General features: G+C 47.2%; 7 protein-coding genes and 1 non-coding gene across 8 annotated transcripts; 3 read left to right on the top strand and 5 right to left on the bottom strand.

The window, feature by feature from the left end:
• Positions 1 to 1,312: 1,312 nt before the first annotated feature.
• Positions 1,313 to 3,412, top strand: BP01DRAFT_369656 (GMC family oxidoreductase; the record flags this gene model as incomplete). The annotated part of the gene is made up of 4 exons (XM_025576562.1): positions 1,313 to 1,683; positions 1,743 to 1,772; positions 1,841 to 2,726; positions 2,798 to 3,412. 4 exons carry the CDS (start codon positions 1,313 to 1,315, stop codon positions 3,410 to 3,412), a joined length of 1,902 nt encoding a protein of 633 aa, XP_025426678.1.
• A 242-nt stretch (positions 3,413 to 3,654) lies between these two features.
• On the bottom strand, positions 3,655 to 3,861 carry BP01DRAFT_269434 (uncharacterized protein; the record flags this gene model as incomplete). Its single annotated transcript, XM_025571378.1, has 1 exon — positions 3,655 to 3,861. A coding segment is annotated over one exon (207 nt), but the record flags the coding sequence as incomplete, so codon positions are not given.
• A 118-nt stretch (positions 3,862 to 3,979) lies between these two features.
• On the bottom strand, positions 3,980 to 4,466 carry BP01DRAFT_203165 (uncharacterized protein). The gene has a single exon (XM_025571039.1). It carries the CDS (start codon positions 4,323 to 4,325, stop codon positions 4,065 to 4,067), a length of 261 nt encoding a protein of 86 aa, XP_025426676.1. The 5' UTR covers positions 4,326 to 4,466; the 3' UTR covers positions 3,980 to 4,064.
• On the bottom strand, positions 4,431 to 4,502 carry BP01DRAFT_t308. Its single transcript has one exon. It is a non-coding gene; the product is annotated as a tRNA-Ala (tRNA).
• Positions 4,503 to 4,862: 360 nt separating this feature from the next.
• BP01DRAFT_395650 (Zn(II)2Cys6 transcription factor domain-containing protein) lies at positions 4,863 to 7,135 on the bottom strand (the record flags this gene model as incomplete). The annotated part of the gene is made up of 5 exons (XM_025578408.1): positions 4,863 to 5,471; positions 5,525 to 6,563; positions 6,629 to 6,801; positions 6,865 to 6,943; positions 7,062 to 7,135. 5 exons carry the CDS (start codon positions 7,133 to 7,135, stop codon positions 5,034 to 5,036), a joined length of 1,803 nt encoding a protein of 600 aa, XP_025426675.1. The 3' UTR covers positions 4,863 to 5,033.
• Positions 7,136 to 7,653: 518 nt separating this feature from the next.
• BP01DRAFT_395649 (uncharacterized protein) lies at positions 7,654 to 8,245 on the top strand (the record flags this gene model as incomplete). The annotated part of the gene is made up of 2 exons (XM_025578407.1): positions 7,654 to 7,677; positions 7,727 to 8,245. 2 exons carry the CDS (start codon positions 7,654 to 7,656, stop codon positions 8,243 to 8,245), a joined length of 543 nt encoding a protein of 180 aa, XP_025426674.1.
• An 843-nt stretch (positions 8,246 to 9,088) lies between these two features.
• On the top strand, positions 9,089 to 10,435 carry BP01DRAFT_369654 (glycoside hydrolase family 16 protein; the record flags this gene model as incomplete). Its single annotated transcript, XM_025576561.1, has 3 exons — positions 9,089 to 9,354; positions 9,428 to 9,881; positions 9,974 to 10,435. 3 exons carry the CDS (start codon positions 9,089 to 9,091, stop codon positions 10,433 to 10,435), a joined length of 1,182 nt encoding a protein of 393 aa, XP_025426673.1.
• A 224-nt stretch (positions 10,436 to 10,659) lies between these two features.
• BP01DRAFT_426875 (putative amino acid transporter) lies at positions 10,660 to 13,521 on the bottom strand (the record flags this gene model as incomplete). The annotated part of the gene is made up of 11 exons (XM_025579819.1): positions 10,660 to 11,290; positions 11,404 to 11,589; positions 11,656 to 11,774; positions 11,839 to 12,006; positions 12,113 to 12,236; positions 12,313 to 12,477; positions 12,540 to 12,601; positions 12,657 to 12,691; positions 12,747 to 12,770; positions 12,838 to 12,902; positions 12,969 to 13,521. The coding sequence occupies 11 exons, from the start codon at positions 13,519 to 13,521 to the stop codon at positions 10,899 to 10,901; spliced, it is 1,893 nt and encodes a 630-aa protein (XP_025426672.1). The 3' UTR covers positions 10,660 to 10,898.
• Positions 13,522 to 19,723: the final 6,202 nt, after the last annotated feature.

Genomic DNA, 19,723 nt, shown 5'->3' with positions numbered 1-19,723 from the left:
TCGGTGGTGGGGGAGGGGAGATCGTGGCTCAGGGTGAATGAGGGTTCAGTCAGTATCATCGGCTAAACGTATACTCCGCCAGGGGACTCTCCTACTTTCAACTGCATGTACGACCTCGCTTCCTGGAGTATGAGGACTACACATCATCCTGAGGATCTGATCCTCTGGGTAGATACACTGCGTAGACCGAGCTTCCTCTCTCCTCTCCTCCTCAGAAGGCTTAGTCAGCCCCTCTCTGAATCCCCCCTGCACAACAATTCATCTACATACAATCCACAGCCCTACTTCGATGCACCATGTCGCTAACCTGAATTTCTGGCTCTCCTGCAGGGTGCGATGGCAGACCGTTGATATGTACAATATGTACAGGGCAGTACGAAAGGAGCTGCAGGAAGAAATTGCGGGGTTGCCTGGTTTTCCCCGACGCGTGCATCGGAACACCTCGGCAAGCCCTGATATCACACAATCCCACACCAAGGCCTTTTTCCAGCCTCGCTGGCTGGTCTTACGGGTCTCTCTGAGTGCAAGATCATCTCGTCATGGCGCTTGACTGTCTGGAAGGTGTCTCAGATACGAATCTTCAGGAGTCAAGGCACTTTTCCAAGAAACCCCAGCCGATCTTTAGTGTATCTCCGCCAAAATCCTAAAACCACCCAATTTTGGGCCCATCTCAGATTTGCGATCGGGCCAGTCCTCCGCATCCACTTCGCTCGTGAACGCCTCCGCTCGGTTGTTTCAGCCTGAGTCTCCCGTCCCTGTCGATCTCATTGCTCAAAATTCCTGCTTTGCCAGCTTCGTGGTGTCCTCCCCCCACGCGCAAAGGGGAGCACAGAGTCCAGAGCCTGATCGCGATATCTGGCTTGCTCCAGCCAGGCAGTGAGGAAACAGTGCCGTTATGTGTTGTGTGGAATCTTGTCTCGTGATGCCAGGAATGCTGACTCGGAGAGAAATTCATTCCTGGGCCCCCTGGCAGGAATTGCGGATTCAGCATTCGCGTACAGCTGCTCCCAGGGGGGATGAGGATACAGTTTGTGGCTGAAGATTGGGCCATGGACTGGTCACTTTCCAGCTCGACTGATCCACAATGGCGGTTGGGAATCTGGACGGCCAGGATCCCAATCTCCTTAGTTCTGCCCTACTTCAGAGGAGACACCCGCTCGAGTAGGCTTCATATTTCAGAAGCTACTGCTGCAGCTGTCCTCCCGCTGGTCGTCCACTCCTTTGACCCCTTGTCCTCTCATCCCTCCCACTCTCCTTTCTGCTTTCGTTCTCTGCCTTCTCTGGCACTCACACTCTCTTAACCACAGCCCAGATGAAGGGTCGCCTCGTTCTTGCGTCGCTCGCTGTACCATGGCTGGTCCCGGGGACCGCCGCTTCCCCCACGGCCCACCCGGCGCGCGGCCTCTTCGATGACAGCTTCGACTATGTGGTCGTCGGGGGCGGCACGGGAGGCATTGTGATGGCGACGCGTCTGGCGCAGCAAAAATTCAAGGTTGCCTTGGTGGAGGCTGGCGGCCAATACGAGCTGGAGTCCGTGGCGGAGGTGCCGGCGGCGGATGTGATCCCGGTCGGATCGGACCCCACGACCTCTGCGCTCCATGACTGGGGGTTTGTCGCTGAGAAGGTGCCCGGTGCCAATGGACGGTCGATTCACTATGCACGGGGGAAGTGCCTGGGCGGGTCGTATGTGATGCGCTCCCCGGGACGCCTGAGACGAGTGGTGCTAACCAAAGGGATGACAGGTCGGCGATGAACTTTATGATATACCAACGGTGAGTGTCCGACTGCGAGGCAGGATAGAGAATTAGACGGTCGTGTGACTGACTGCTGCGCCCAACAGACCAACCCGTGACGCGATGCATGAATGGGCCACGGCCGTGAACGACAGCAGCTACGAGTTCGACCAGGTCTTGCCCTACTACAAGCGCAGCGTGACGTTCACGCCCGCGAACAGCGAGCTGCGATTCAAAAACGCGACGGTCGCAGACGACAGCAGTGCCTTCGCATCGAGCGGCAGTGGCGGGCCCCTGCAGGTCTCGTATGCCAACTACGCGATGCCCTTCTCGACGTGGATGGATCTCGGGATGCAGGCCATCGGGATCAACACGACCGACGACTTCAACTCGGGCTCGCTGCTGGGCGCGCAGTACTGCTCCTCGACCATCAACCCCCAGGACGAGCTGCGCAGCAGCTCCGAGTCGTCCTTTCTGGCCACCATCAAGCCCGCCACGCTGACCACGTACACGAATACCCTCGCCAAGAAGATCCTCTTCAACAGCGACAAACGGGCCACCGGGGTGCAGGTCAAGGGGGCGCTGGGCAACGTCTTCACCCTCCAGGCCCAGAAGGAGGTGATCGTGTCGGCCGGCGCCTTCCAGTCGCCGCAGCTCCTGATGGTCTCGGGGGTCGGACCCCAGGAGATCCTGGCGCAGCATCAGATCACCCTCGTCGCCAACCGCCCCGGTGTCGGGCAGAATATGTGGGATCACCCCTTCTTCGCCCCCTCATATCGCGTCAACGTGCCAACTTTCACGGCTATTGCGCTGAACCTGCTGGATCTGGTGGGCCAGTTCCTCAACATGGTTGCCACTCGCACCGGGCCCCTGACCAACCCTATCGCCGACTACCTCGCCTGGGAGAAGATCCCCGCCAGCCTGCGCTCCGCATTCAGCCAGCAGACCCAGGCAGATCTGGCCACCTTCCCCGACGACTGGCCCGAGGCAGAGGTATAGCCCCCCTTCCCCTCCAGATATCGTCTACGCTCTCAAACATACACCCCCCACTAACCTATCGGCAGTACATCTCCGGCGCCGGCTACATCGGCAACCTCTCCAACCTGCTCACCAGCCAGCCCCGCGACGGCTACCAATACGCCTCCATGCTGGGGGTGCTGATCACCCCGACCTCGCGCGGCAACGTGACGCTGCAGTCCGCGGACACGGCGGACCTGCCCCTCATCCAGCCGAACTGGCTGGCCACGCAGACCGATCAGGAGGTGGCAGTGGCGATGTTCAAGCGCATGCGCGCCGCCTTCCAGAGCGCAGCGATGGCGCCCGTCGTGTTGGGCGCGGAGTACTTCCCGGGCCCGCAGACGCAGACGGACGCGCAGATCCTCGCCTTTATCCGGGAGAACGTGATGACCCTGTGGCACGCCGCGGGGACGTGCAAGATGGGGGTGGCGAGCGATGAGATGGCGGTCGTCGACCCCCAGGCGCGCGTGTATGGCGTCCAGGGGTTGCGGGTGGTGGATGCGAGTGCGTTTCCTTTCTTGCCGCCGGGGCATCCGCAATCGACTGTTTGTGAGTACCCTTCCTTGATTTCTCTATGCGTGGTGGTCCGAGGGAAAGGATGGGTTGCTAATTTCTGGGGGGGTAGATATGTTGGCAGAGAAGATCTCCGAGGCGATTATTAACGGTTCGAATTGATGCGTAGAGCGCTGCTGCTTACGCCTCTGACCCTTGCAGGGACAGTCATTTTTTAACTTTCCTGTGCATATAGTAATATAGTGTATACAGTACAAATCCCATCCCTCGCTTGTTCAACATAATCAACATAACCAACATAGACCCACCCCTATCTGACGCGTGCATGCATCATATCCCCGCTGGGATCTGCTGCCTCCTACTCCTGCGGCCCCTCCCGCTTCTCCCGCTCCTGCTGCTGCTCCTCCAGCATATCGCTATCAAACCGCGGGTCCAGCTTGTTCAGCAGCTTGTTGCCGTGGGGCTTGGTGGTCGATGCGGCAGAGGTGCTGGCCCCCGGCCCGGAGAAGGAGGGCTGCTGGGCGGCGTCCTGCGACTGGGTGTTGCGGTCGTTGAGAGGCTCGACGTTCGTGGCGGACGCGAAGTCGCGGTTGGTGGATTGCGAGGACATTTTGGGGTTGGCTGTGGGTAAAGAGGATTGGTTTGATGGAGGTTGCGTAGTTTGTGGTGGATGGGTTGAGGTTGGTTGTTGTTAAGGTGGATGTAGTAGCAGTGTATGAGATGGCTTGGTTTGTGATGAATGGTTTAGCTAGCAGGGTGATGAGGAGGGCGGATATATGTTGATTGTCTGCGCTGGTTGCGTCATGGGGGTGTCATGATGATTGATGTGCCTGTTGAGACTAAGCATTTTGAAGACAGTAGTCTGGGATGGAGATCGGAGTGAAGAGGTGGATGGTGGATGGTGGATGGTGGCTGTGGATGAAGATTCCGGGGCAGTCCGTATGGCGGAGGTTGACGTCGTTGGGATGGGTGGATAACATGCGGTCGGTGTGGATGGAGGCACAGCACGGTGGGGATGGAGGTGGACGATGATGTATCTTCATGTTTCAATTGCTTCATCATCAAATACTCGACGCTTGTGAGTAGAGAGAGCCACTGTTGATGCAGGAGTCAATAAATCAATAAGTTGACAAGAGAAGAAAGAAGAGAAGGAAAAAAACAAAAAGATGGAGCTGCGGGGAATCGAACCCCGGACCTCTCCCATGCTAAGGGAATATTATACCACTAAACCACAGCCCCAATTGTTGAAAACTGTGTTCTTTTATAGCAATATATGCCTAGGACCACCACGCTGCCGATGATAATTGATCACTTTGTATATGAACGCACGCACATGACTAGCATCTGAAGGGTGTTTAATCATCAAACAGTCTACTTGGACACTCCAAAGACGGATGATTCTAGTTCTACGTCCTCTCATGTCAAACAACGGGCGGTGAACGTCTCCCAGCCAGCACCGACAACTATTGCGTGGATGTATATATCACACAGGACTGCTTTACGCTGCGTTCGGGTTAACAGAAGTTCTAACAATAATGAAGCCAGACAACAAGACCTGAACATACATAAGACAGCCGATTCGCAGTCATTATTTAGTCTGTGAGCGCAACCAAGCTCTGTGAAATGGGCCGTCAATAAAAGCTTGGCCATTAAGGTCTGATCTTGACCTGACCTTATTATCATAACGAATTGGCTATAGAGTGACAAACACGAAAGCACAACTCGTGTCCTTCAAAGACCTCCCAACGTATCCGGTAATTTAAGACAGAGTCACCAGAGGATCGTCTCTTCCACCGGTTCCACCTCAGACTGGCAACTACCGCCAATATACCGCAGTCGGGCCTCCCTCCCCTCCCCAAACTGCGGCGATGAGGACCGCACCCGCGCATCCAGGCTGATGTCGGCTGGCGAATAGGCAGCATCCGGCGCCAACCCGGCAGCATGTTCCTCGATTTCGATGAGCCGACGCGCCACCCGGCCGGCCAGATCCGAGTCCCAGACGCCTTCGCGGCGGCGACAAGTCTCCAGCAGCCGGAGCGCGCGGCGGCGGATCGTGGAGTCGCGGCAGCGGGTGGCGCAGATGTAGAGGAGGGTGAGGAAGCCGAGAGAGAGAGTGAATGTGGGCTGGGAGGGGAGTGCGGCACTGGGCCGAAGACCTTGCATGTTGCCGGTGTGGTCCGTGGAAGGGACTGACCACAGGGGGTATGCCTGGGGAGAATCGCCGGCACAGAGGATAGCAGGGAGACAATCGACTGGAACACGGGGATGAACGGATCCCACGCCAGCTCAGACGGGGGCCAGTCCATCCGGAAGTACATGTCGAATAGCAGCTTCCAGGCCTGGAGGATGGCGGTGGACTTGGCGCGCAGCGATCCGGTGGTGGGGTCGGTCTGCCATGCATGGATGATCTGATGGTCGAAGTCCTGCATCCAGCCTTTCAGGTCCGCGCGGACCCGGAACCACTCCGTCAGCAACTGTTGTTCGTGTGCAACGCGGGCCGGGGAGTGGTCGTGGGGAGTCATCTCGAACGCCTCGGCTAGTGCGTCGATCTGCATGAATCGATGGTACAATTGTCGGAAGATGCGTTGGTGGTCCGTGATGTTTAGTGGCTGACTGAGTAGGGCTAACGTTGCAGCGGATGGGGAGAGCCTGGGCTGCGACTCAGGGTCCATCCCGTCCATGCCCTCGATCTCGAGCACCTGGTTTTGCACGGCATGGAAGAGGGTGGCCACCGCTGGTGGGGCCTTCTCGGAAGAGGCCTCGGAGAGCACCTGTTGCTGCTGGAGAATGCGAATGCCTGATAAGGCATGCTGAATGGCGGTCCTGTAGCGGCCTTGCAGACACTCGCAGCAAAAGAACAGGATGCATGCCAGGAGCACGAGGTTTCTGTCCTGCTGCGTCCCCACCAGCTGTCGGATGGCTTTATTGTAGTGAGTCAAGGTAAAGGTGGTGTCTTCGTCGCTGAAGAAAGCAAAGGACCGGTGCACGGAGCCCACGGCCAGCGCGATTGATCGGATGACCGGCTCACTGCTCGTCGCTTGCAGCAGATACGAGCCTACTTCTGGTCCTAAGCTCGGGAGGGTATAGTGGTGGAAGAACTCCAGACAACGAAGCTCAGCGGCAGTCAGCGGCACGGCAGACGGGGGCTTTCGGCCCGGGGGAATATGTTGGATGATTCGCAACGAGCAGGACCGGTGCGTCGGCGACTGGGATCCATCCTGGTATCCGTCGCAAGTCCGTCCGGTGGACACGCATCGGTTGCACTCCGGCTTCTGCTCGTCACATTTCACTCGACGAATCCTACCGAGGATTAGTTGAATCTGCTCGACCACGACGCAGACATCCCAATACGATCCCTCACTTACTTGCAGGTGATGCAGCCGTTCCGGGACCTTGCAGCTTGGGGTCTTCCCGTCATGGTCATGGCGCCTTCGAACCGAGTCTCGGACAAAGGTTCATGCTGAACTCGATTGGTTGTCCGCTGGTTGTCCGCCGGTTGCCCGTTGATCACAGCCCTTGGTGCCGCCGAGAAAGAAGCCTATGGCGGTTAGCGTACGCGAGGGCAGACCGATGAGTGGATGTAGCCAGGGAAGTCACCAACGGTCAGACCCCCCGACGTGGCCGCAGGTGTGACTTTAAAACTAAGGTTAACGAGCCTCAGCCTGATGCGAATCCGGCGGCTAATCGACGTTGGGTTAGTCTACGCGAGCGGACCAGTCGTGGCTGAGTTGGAACTACCTTGACCTTCCAGGGAGAGAAAACACGAGGCTGAGTAGGGTACTCTGCTAAGCGAGATACCTGGTGTAGATCATACTCCACACCGGTGGAGATCGCGTTGGACCCCAGATTCTCAGATCGTCGCTCGTCTTCATTGCTGGAATGGGATACGGTATGTGTCTGCTCAGCCTCTTTGCGAGATGTGCGAGATGGACTATAAAGTCACAGAGATGGCCTCCATCCTTGGAAAGATCAGATCCACGCGCCCGACGGCTCCTCTTTGCTTTGGACCTCATATATAACTCAAGAGACCTTATCTGTAATCCAGAATGACTCCTCCCCAGCACTGGGTAGTTCTTACGGCTCTTGGTTGCTGGCATTGTGCCTGGCCACGCCCCAGAACTCAGCGCGTCCAATCTCCGCGCACCTCTCATTAGTACGGCGGTCGGATCCAGCAGCCAGGTGGTCGCGTCGCACCAAATCTGGTCTTGAGACCGTCTCCGAGTCCGATGTAGGCGATTCCACGTTCTATGGATTGCATGGCTATTCCCCGCGGGTTAGGGCTTCTGGTTCGCGAGCTTGCACATTGTAAACCCGGGGTAATATAACTCGAGTCCCTCATCTGTGACACTCAATCTCCCCTTTGAGAATGCTTAAGGGACGACACAGAGTGATGGCGCTAGAACGGGCTCGGTATGTGACAGGCGGGAAAGAGTGCTTCGGCGGCGTATATTGATTCGCAGCAGGTAACAGGCACCTTATACAACGACCCCTTCACGTACGGCCGTTGGACCATTGACCAGACCCTTGGGGCTGCCGATGGCACCCCTCTCATTCCGGGGGATGGCATCGTGGGCTTCGCGGGTGGTGAGGTGGCTCAGTTCCCCCACGGTGCACCGCCTTTCTTCCACTCCCTCTGCCTGCAGGGCCTGGTCTCCTCGTGTCGCTTCGGGATTGTGCTGGGGAGCCACTCGACTGGCACCCAGGTAGGTGTTGGGCGAGCTGGACTCCTATCTGTTGGAAGGCACTCTCATGGCCTTCTTGGCCGACGTGCCCGTCAACGACACCCTTCTCACGAAGGACGTGCCCCCCTCGTCTTTGGTGTTCCTCCCTCCCGAATGATCTACCGAGGTCGATTCTGGCAGCTCTTTTCCGAGGCCTGTATATTGACCACGATGTCGAAATGCGACCGTGGGGGTGGCCGTTTCCAAGACTCAGTCTGCCTCTGCGACTCCCAGCAGCTCACCCTCGGTCATCGCAAGTAGAGGTGCAGTGCTGGGACAGTCGGTGCATCTGGCCGCACTGTCTCTTTCGATCCTTCTCGCATGGGCGTTGCATGAGCCATTGTGAGGTTCATCTCTCTCTCTGCGTTTGTGTTTTGAGTATAACTGTGTGTTGACCTCCAACTCAATCCTTGACTTGCAATGAGATAGTTGTGCAGTGGTGCATAAATTCCATGTGTCGTGCATGACTCACTTTATGCCACTTGGCTTAGTCATCATTGAACATCCCCACTCAATCTCAGGCATCAACTTTTATCCACTGTTTTGATCCCTCAACCTCTTCTCGCCAACGAAGCATCATCTTCCAGCGGGTCTAGACTCCATTGGGTGCTAAGAAGTGGATCGTTGACGTGGAAGTGACTGATTCATGCATGCATGAGCTTCATCCATATCATCTTTTCCTCTGCCCTGGTGTGTCCGCTGGACCCTTGAATATCCACCTTCAATGCTTCCGGAGTAGCTTCTGGCTCAGACCCTTCTGGTCTCCCTTGGATTGACCCATTGGAAATGGCTCTGTGGTGCTCATCTCCGATGGAAGATCCGGGTTCTCCCCTGGATGGCCAGCATCCGCATCGCTCTGCTGGCACCGCCAGGGGCTTACGTATGCCTTTGTCGTGAGGACAGCATCTCGTTGGCTTCTGCCCCTCCCCTCCCACAGCCTCTCGGACAATCCGGGCAAATGGTGCGGTGCATATACGGAGTATACAGTACGGACTTGACTCGCTCAAGTCCCTTGACTGACTGACTTCCATCGCCCTCCCCCTCTCGACTCTCCCCTACACCACCACCGGCCCCAACGCAGCCAATTCCATCCATCCAGCAGGCATGAAGAAGACCGCCCCACCGGCGACCGCGGCGCGACCCTGGTATGACCCGCGTGGCTGGTCCTTGTTGACCAAATCGCTTGTGGGCGCCGGGGTCGTGGTCGCCATCGTTGCCCTCATCGTCGGACTCGTCGAGGGGCTCAAATCTTCTTCCTACCCCAATTACTCTGCGCTGAACTACACCCTGTCCCGCCAATACTCTGGGTCCTCGTTCTTCGACGAGTTCGACTACTACACCGCCACCGACCCAACGGACGGGTTTGTGCAGTAAGTACACGCTTCCATCCCCCCGCCCGTCTCGCGCAAACACAACCAGCCACAGCTAACGTCGGCGTTTCAGATATGTAGACTCATCAACCGCATCAGAGCTCAACCTGACCTACGCCTCAAGCTCGCGGGCCGTCCTGCGCGTCGACACCAGCCCCGCCAACCAGACCAGCGGCCGCAAGTCGGTGCGCATCACCTCCAAGCAGACGTACGAGAGCGGGTTGTTTCTCTTCGACATCGTGCACACCCCGTACGGATGCGCGACGTGGCCGGCGCTGTGGCTGACCGACCCCAACCACTGGCCGGAACACGGCGAGATCGACGTGCTCGAGTCCAACAACAAGGGCACCCAGGGCAACGCGATGACGCTGCACACCACCAGCGGCTGCAAGATGAACGGCAAGCGCAAGGAGACCGGCGCCCCGACGTACACGAACTGCCTGAACACGGCCAACGACAATGCCGGCTGCGGCGTGACCGGGGGAAAAGCCACGTACGGGGAGGAGTTCAATGCAAATGGCGGCGGGGTGCGTGTGTAGCTCACAACCCAAAACTCCAACCCATTCCCTGTCGCCAGATCTCACACAGACAGACACACTAACAATCACCCGGCAAACAGGTTTATGCAATGGAACTCCGTGACGCCGGGATCCGGGTGTGGATGTGGGCCCGCGACGAGATCCCGGACGACATCTCCAACGTCAGCAGCCGCCCCGACCCGTCCGGCTGGGGGGAGGCGCTGGCCGACTTCCCCAGCACGCACTGCGACATCAGTGCGCATTTCACGAACCTGAGTATCATTGTGAATATCGATGTCTGTGGCGATCTCGCCGGTGCGACCAGGTATTATACCGATCTCTATGAGTGTCCGGAGACGTGCACGCAGTGGGCGGCGGGCAACGGGGCGAACTTTACGAATGCCTACTGGGAGTTTAATAGTTTTCAGGTCTATCAGACTGTGTCGGCCTCGGGGGCGACGGCGACGGCGGCGTCGTCGGGGACGAGTTCCGCGGGGATGTCGTCGTCGACGACGTCTCCGTCTCCGTCCCCGGCGCAGGGGCAGCAGCAGGAGGGAGCATGATTGAAGGGCGACGGGGTTGGTTGTTGTGTATGTGCATTGATTCATCCAGATAGATAATATAGAGCAACCGGGACGGCTGTTTGGTCTCTTCCTCTTTCTTCCCCTCGCGAACGGACTGCTACTGCAGGTGGCGGTCAAGCCAGTCATGGACGTACCAGGAGAAGACCCAGGAAAAGGAATGGGGGTGTGCTCTATGTGATTATTAGTTACTGAGCAAAACCCCAGAAACAGCACCTTCAAAACCAGACAGCAAAAGACGTCTCAATGCGATCCAACGCGAGGATAGACAGTGCCATCAACAACCAGCAAATCCAAAACCCGCCAGGCACACCAATAGCCTTTATAAGTACCCTCATGCGAAAGCGAAATGCCATAGACTACCGAGACAATCTGCCCATCCCACATCTACCCTTGCAGCAACAGACTGCCAGCTTCACCACTTACCAAATTCCCCTCCGCCACTTTAACTCGCCGGGTTCGTACAAGTAAACGGGGTCAACGGGGTCGACGCGAAATCCGCCTCCATCGCTTTAATCGACGCCCACAGGCCCAGCCCCGCCGTCCCCAGCGCGGCCAACGAGTACAGCACATCAAAGGTATTGCGGGCGAATTTCTGCCGGTACCCGCGCATCCAGCGCTGCCAGCCCCCATCGACGCGCCGCGTCTCGCCCGTGTGCGGGTCGAAGGTCTCCTCGGGGAGGATCGCGTCCTTCTGCACGTTGAAGCCGACGAGCAGCATGGGCGGGAAGGTGTAGGAGAATTGCAGGATGCAGAGGGCGCCGACGAAGGAGGTCAGGTTGCTGATTTGGGGGATGGCGGCGGCGACGACCCAGGCGAGGCACCAGTAGACGGGGACTGTGGAAATTGAAGTTTAGTTTGTGGGAAGGTTTTGTTTTTTTTTTTTTTTTTTTTTTTTTTTTTTTTGCAAAGGGGGGAATGAGGGGAGAGGGAAGGGAAGGGAAACGCACCCAGTCCGATCCAGATCAATTTCCCCGTCCGGTGGTCCAGTGGGGGGAGGTGGAAGACGTCACGGAGGACGGAGGCGTAGAAGACCTTGATGCCGATGTTGCCGTACAACAGGGCAGCGATGACTCCGGTGATGAGGGAGAGCGCGTTTCCGGCCGTCTGGTATCGGTAGGCTGAGTCGGGGATGCCTGGGAGGATGTGGTCAGCTGGTTGATCTCTCTCTCTCTCTCTCTCTCAATCTGACAAGCACTCACCCTGGTACGCCGGGTTGTAGGTAAACTGTCCTTGCGCGTTATACACCACCATACCCTCCACCAGATAGCATACGTAGATGAACACCTCGGCGCAAATGAAGCCCTTCCAGAAGTCGAATCTGTTCGATGGTCAACCACCCACTTAAGAAAGAGAGAGAAGGGGGGGAGGGGGGGGCGACTCACGGGCGTCGCATCTCCGCCATCAGCTCGTTGAAAAGCGTCGCTCCTCCATAGGCAAACACACAATTCATCACCGCTGTCATGCGACTATACAAGGTACCATGCGCGGGCCAGTTCGCACTCGTGACCACGGGACCTATGGTCAGGCCCGAGGAGGCCTTGATCGCAGCGCTGTAGTTGGGCGGATAGTAGTAGACGACGATCATACTGGGCAGTGAGGGGCCGTGGGTTAGTATCGCGTCCAGCCCCAGGGATGGGCAGAATGCATGCGACTTACGTGATGAGAATCACGGTGAAGTTCATCCAGATGGCGAGGTTCGACAGCCAGGACAGGCGCTGCAGGGTGCGGATCTGGCCCAGGACAAAGCCGCAGAGCATGAAGATGAGTTCGCACACGATGACTACCACCGAGATACGAGTCGAGCTACCAGTCAGTCATGCAGAAAACCAGGGTGGGGAGTGACAAGAAGAGCTCACAGCAGAGGTAGCCCGTCCCATCCTCTCCGGCAACCATCTGCGCCAACCCCTGTCCGTTGCTGACAATCAGCAAGGTCACGTTCAGGAAGAACTGGAAGCTTTGAAGGACGTTGACGAAGATGCGCGCCCAGGAGCCGAAGATCCGGAAAGCGACATCACCGTAGTCTGGTCATCGTTCGTCCGTCAGTCAGTCAGTCATGCTGGGGGCTTTGGGGTCGGCCACGTACTGCGCATGGGATAGCGGGCCGAATCGAGACCATTGAAGATCTTCCAGAGCTGCATTCCGGAGCTGACAGGGGAGTTAGCGTGAGAAAAAAATGGGGTAGGGAGGAGGGGAAACATACTAATAGGCCATGATACCAAACACCGTATACAGCGCCTGTCCTTCAGTCAGTGCCAGTCAGCACCTCGCGCGCAGCCACCCTCCGACTTACAAAACCAGGGCCATAACCCATTTGCTGGACACAGAGTTCGTTAGTACCACTGTCCTGTTCTGCCAGCATGCAATGCAAGAAATGGACTCACACTAATCGCCCACGGCACATTCGTGGGACCCAAAATATCGGTCGTGATTAGATAGAAGATGGACCCTAAGATCGCACGCATCAGCATCAACCATCAATCCATTCACCCCTCCTCCCTCCATCCCGACTTACCCCACGTCGCCGTCCGGGCTGCACGCTGCGCCTGCTCCCACTCCGTCTCGAGAATGCCATACTGATCCACCCGACCGCCATCGTGGCCGTGCTGGTCGCCCGCGGTGTTGCTATCCTCCTTCTCCGGCCGCACCTTCTCATCCCCCGCCGCAGCCATCGCCCCGTCCGCCACGGGGCTCTTCTCCTGGACGGTGGAATCGACAATCTGCGGCGCAGGGGTGGTGTTCCGCGTGCCCCGACCCAGCATCAGATTCCACCACTGCTGTAATCCCTGGTTGTCGGTGCGGATGTGCTTCTCGACCTCCCGCGAGCGCTTGGCCCAGAACAGGTAGTTCTCGAAGGAGATGCTCTTGTCGAGGTAGATGGTGTCCTTGCCGTGCATGACGGGGGCGGAGATGGTGTGCAGCGATCTGTGTTTGCCATGCTGGGGGTGGCCGGTGTGGTCTTCGATGACTACCCCGTGTTCGGCCTCGGTGCCAATCAGGTCCGCCTCATTGCCGAGTCTGGGATCAGCGATGCCACCCAGGTTGGCGGCGGAGATAATGCCTGCCATAATGCCACTGTGGGAGGGGGGGGTTGATACTGGGGTGAGAGGCCGGGGCAGGGGGAGGAAGAAGAAGGGGGAGAAAGAAAAGTTTACATGCTTGTGGGACAACAACGGGGGGTTAATAACAGGTACCGGACGGAGGACAACCTCTCATCTGTTAGTACAGGTAGTTATGAGAAAGCAGTGTAACTTAGCCAATCGAACTGGATGTTTTTTTTTTCTATACGATTCTGAAAGGAGCGAACATGGCTGTCATAGTATCTGACGATTTGATGCGCAAGTTCAGACGACATTCGGGATGTAGGCCGCACGAATGAGGTTCTGGTTCGGTCGGGGGGGGAGAGCGTAAGTGGTGGTCGGCGGATTTCCCAGCAACGACGAATAACGAATAAGCGTCTAGAAAGACGCCATAGACGACTTATTCCGCAGTGGAGTAAAACACTGGATCGTCATGAGCAAGACATGCTACCATCTGTTATGGTATTGCAAGGATTCTGTATTTATTATTCGTTATGATGATGATGATGATGATAATGACGACGGAAGAAGGAAGACGGGAATCGACTCCGTCGAAAGGATGCCCGAAGGCGGAAACTAAGGGCAGAATGCCCACAGGGCTGAAAACCACCACAATATCCTAAATATAGGATTAAATATAGTTAATAAGAGTAATACTCTACTACTAGGATATCTAGATTCAACTTTCTAGGTAATAGACTAAGATGCTTTGTGAATTTATTGATTATATTGAGAAGCTGGTTATATCTATTTAATATAGATAGACTAATAATAAAGTCTATTGTTATGATCTGGAATAGTAAGATAGGTATAGAGATTGATTATAACTATCTATAGGAATAATACTTACAGATATGATTATTCAAATATGTTGGATATCTCAGGATATAGTTATCTAAAAGCTTATAGACTTAGTAAATAATAAGACTATTCAACTCTATTATATACTTATAAGGCCTTGATAATTATGTTTATTATAGATAGTATAAAAAACTTTAGATATAATTAAATATAGAGGATATAGCTAGAGCTCTTTAGAGATAATATTATTATTCTTAATATTCTTTTAAAGATATGAATATATTAATTAGGGTATCCTCAAGATTATCTTCTGTAAGATACGGAATACTTTTGGGGTGAGAAAGTCTTAATAAAGTATTAGTAATAGTATTTAAGATTTATAAATAGTATAATATAAGTAGCTTGTATTACTCTATATAGTATAATATAAGTAGCTTGTATTACTCTATATATTATAATATATAAGTAAGATATAAGTTTAAGTATTTAACTATAATTATATTAAATATAGTCTGCTTGGATATAGTAATAGTACTTAAATAGTTAGTATAGATAATGATAGAAAGTGTTGGGGGTGTAGTCTATATAAAATAATATAGTTTTTATAATATCTAAGTAAAGTAAGATATCTCTAACTTAGTAGACTAATAGTTATATTCAGTAGGAGTCAGAGTGTGTGATAAGAAGAGAATAGATTGAATGTATATAAGTAGACAATTTACTTAAGTTAATATATTTAGAACTATTACTAATATAAGATATTATAACTCTATACCCATTTCAATATATATTAAGATTAATATATATCTAATAATTTTAGATTATAATATATAAGTATCTTTAGATCTATAAATCTATACTTTAATATCTTAAATACTAGATACTTCTTATTAGTAGAAATAAATATTCTATAAGTAGTATAGTCTTAATAACTACTAGAATAGTCTTTTAATAAAAATATCTTCTAATTTTAGAGATACAATATCCTTTAAGAATAATAAGAAATATAATACTAAAGTTAACTTATTAATTCTAAATAGTTGAGTTTAGTAAGATTAGTAGAAAATAGAAGATCTTAAATAGTCTATAGTTTATCTTTAGATATACTCAGACCAAGGGTATCTACTCTCTATTCTGAAAGTATAATAGATAGAAAGCTGATAAATATCTTAGATAGTTTAAGCTTAAGATTTAAATACACTAGATATCCTAGGATAAGATTAAGATACTTGATATACTTATTAAGGATAGAGGACGCAATAACTATATTATTAATATATATATATATATATTTATAATAAAACTCCTTAAATTTAGTAAGATTAATATCTATATATTTCTAAATATACAAATAGAGTTGATGAATTCTATAATATATATATAAAAGATCTCTTAACTATAATATATAACTATAGTAAGATATTTATAATATTCCTACTTCAGTAGCTATTAGTAGAAGTAATATATAGTATCTAGAATAGTAATATACTTATAGTCTAGAAGTATCTTAAGAATGTTATTCTAGTTAGAAATAGAGTAATAGTTGGATTTAGTTTCATAATCAATACTATATAAATCAACCATAGTATATTCTTTAGATTTACTATTTATAGTATGTAGATTATTAAATTTAACTACTAGTATAGAGAATATACTCTTCTTAGTAATAGTCTTCTATAGCTATATTAACTAATATATAATCTTAGTAGATATTATAATTAAATAACTAATATTAGTAGTCTTAATCCTCTTAATTAAGAATCTCTATAGTTTTATAAAGTCTCTATTACTAATATAGTTAATATCTATACTATATACTATAATTAGATATCTATATTTCTTAATTATTATATTTAGACCAAGTATCTTAATTTAGAGTATCTATATATAAATAAGATATTCAAGATTCAAGATTCTCAAGATTATTAGTTATAAGAATTATATTATAACTAGATAATATAGGTCTAGTAAGAATTCTATAGTAGATAATTATCTTATTCTTTGTATTAGTAATACTTTTATTAATATAGTCTATTAGAACTCTATTATTATACTATAGTAGATCAACAACAGAGTCTATAGTCTTATATATATAAATAATAGGATTCTTAGTAAGTACTAACTATATTAATAGACTACTTAAGCCAGTTAACTTGTCTATAGTATTATTTATATTAATTTTTAGACCTTAGTAAACCAGTTACTTATATATAATCTAGAAATAGTAGTAGCAACTATATAGTAGATAGTATTAATATATAAGTATATCTTTAGTATTCCTATAGGAGTAGTAGCTGTAGATCTAGTACTAAGAGTATTTATGTTTTTATAATCTATAGCTACTAATTTATCTATATCTAAAGAGTATTTTTAATCTTCGTAAGATCTTTATAGATAATATCTACTAAGAGTATCCCTATAATCTAACTAGTAGAATCAATAAGATTTTTAATTTATAGAAGAAAGACTAACTTTAATAAAATATTATTTATCTTTCTCTACTCTTCTTTAAATTACTTAAGGATATTAATAGCTATTATATATATATATAAATTTTTATAATAGTAGTTAGTCCTGATTTAAAGTTATATTAGCTTTCTAGAGAATATTTTAGATAATATTAAGCTACTATATAACTACAAGAGTTGGAAACACTATTAAAAAGCAATAGATTGATAGAGAATAGAATCATATATAATCTTCCACTCTTCCTGATCGATAATTCAATGGTGGCGTGCTGTTTGGTGTAGCTGGCGCGGTTTAGAATTGATAGTAAATCCATCTAAGTATTAGTTATTCTTATTAAAGTTATTATTATTTCTCTAATATCTCTTATAGATTTCTTACTTAAGATCTATTTTATATTACTATAATATTATCTTTATATTTAACTTTTTAAAAAAGTTAATCATATTGATTACTGGAGTAGACTAGTTGATATCAGATACTAGATCAAAATATAGATAAGTCTATATAATAGATATCTAATTATATAACTTAGTATTTAAAGACACTTAATAGTTATAAATAATATTGTAAGTAAAAGTCTAAATAGATTTACTATTTTAAATATTAGTCTAATTATGATAACTACTATTCTATACATAGTTTAATATATAAATAGAATCTAGTTAAAGTAGAGTTTCATTTTCTTTAGAATTTTAGTAATAATAGAAAGTTGAATATATATATTTTTCTAATAATTAGATAGGGATACATACCAGTTAAGAATAGTTCTATATAGATATTGCTAAATATTAGCTTTAATCATAGTGCCTCTATAATAATATATAGTATTATCTATTCTATTAATAAATATATTAATATTTCTAAACTATATTATACTTTTAACTTACTTTTAATTAAAGTTATTCTTTATATCTAAATAGAAGAATCCAATTTTTTCTAGTGTTAGTACTTAACTATATCTAGATAATATAGTTAGTATTGTGGTTTCTATCTAGTATAGATATAGATGTATTACTATACTATTATGATATATATAGAGTATTGATATATTACTTAATATCTCTTATATAGTCTATAATACTAGTTATCTATTTAGTCAGATTATGAATAGTAGTAAGCAACTACTAAACATAAAACTATTTCTAAGTAGTTATTCTAGATTATTCATTAAAATTAACTTTATAAGATAATTTGTATTAGTATAGTAGTGTAGAGGTACTAGAAATAAAAATATAATCTAATAAAGAAGAAACTAAGATGAATAAGTATAATTCTCTAATAAAGTAGAAGTAACTAAAGAAAAATTAGAGGTAATAAAAATATATTTTAATAGAGAAATATATAAGAAACTAAATATATCTAGTTAATATAGTCTATTATCTATTAATAGATTAAAGATCTGTGGTCTAATGGATAATATAATATATAGAAGAGAAGAAAGTATAGTTAACTATAGATTTACTAAGTTAACTATAATTTTTATAGAAGATATAAATATAATCAGTAATACTACTTTTAATTTAGTAACTTAAATAGTAGAAAGATAGTTAGTATATAGAGTCTGATTTAAATAGTATAGATATCTAGAAGATAAAGAAAATATATCTAGTAGTATCTATTTCTCTAGTATAGATAGTTTATTATTAATATAGTCTAGTTAGTAATAAATTAGACTTATATATAGTAGATATCAATAGAGTCAAATATTTAGAGAACTTAGATTATACTAAAAACTGAGATTATTCAACTTATATGGATAAAGTGATAGATACTCTGCTTATTAATCTAGAGATAGAATATTTGAGGAGTATTTTTCTAATTCTCTTAATTAGATCTGGCTATGTACTCAATTCTATAGCTATTACTAGCAATATAGTATACTTGGTAGTAGTCTATAATACAGTAGAAGTTTTAAACTATCTTATTTGGAACTAACGAGTTAATATTCCAGTCTAGAGAGTAGATATAAGACTTTGAAACAGAGTAATATATTATGTATAGAATATAGATAACTTAGTTAACTATATTATAGTTAAACTATAAAATAAAGTTACTTAAAGGAGTATAGATAAAGAAAGTAATTTTATATCTAAGCTTTATATATTATATTCTTAATATATATAATCAGATATTTAGTCTAGAAATCCAAGATATAAGATAACCGATAGGCAGAGTAAAAGAATACTCTAGAGAATAGTAGAAGTAATCTCTTAATGATTAGACTCAACCAGAGAAGTCAGACGTATTAAAAGTTAATATCTATTAATATAATAAAGAGCATGCTATTATTATTAGAGCTCATATTCTCTTTTATTAATCTGTTGTTCCGATAGATACAGGAAAAAGGGGGGGGCCTCCAGAAAGATGAACGAAAGGGACAGGCTTGACCCCAAAGGAGCCCGAAGAAAGGAAGGAGCCCAATATAAGAATAGTTTTCTTATTAACTTCTTATAAGTCTACTATCGTATACCCCTTAACTATTCTAGTATCTATAATTAAATTAACTACTATTCTCTAGACTATAAGATAGAATATACTATCTCTACTATTATATAAGAAAATATTATAATTTAATTAAAAAGTCGATTTCTAAGTTAATTCTTTATATAATTTCCTAAACGTAGGCGTATCTGATGCAGAATAATTCTATTTCTTATTCTATATTAATTTTGTAGCCTCACCTGTCTACATACATAAGTTATGAAGAAAAAAGAAGAATTATATATATTAGCTTTATAGACTCGATTTTTTATATTTCTAAGGAATTTAATATTCTATAAATATATTAGATTTTTGTCTATAGCTAAATACTATTTAAAGCCTAAGATATCAATCTTTTAATCTTTATAAAATTTTTAAATATAAATTCTGATATTTTATGATGTAAATAGTTTACTTTACTTTTACTCAGTCTATTAAT

This window comes from Aspergillus saccharolyticus (genome assembly GCF_003184585.1).
Source record: "Aspergillus saccharolyticus JOP 1030-1 unplaced genomic scaffold BP01scaffold_61, whole genome shotgun sequence".
Taxonomy (NCBI): Eukaryota; Fungi; Ascomycota; class Eurotiomycetes; order Eurotiales; family Aspergillaceae; genus Aspergillus; species Aspergillus saccharolyticus.
The sequence above is the reverse complement of the archived record's forward strand: the minus strand, read 5'-3'. Positions and strand labels throughout refer to the sequence as shown.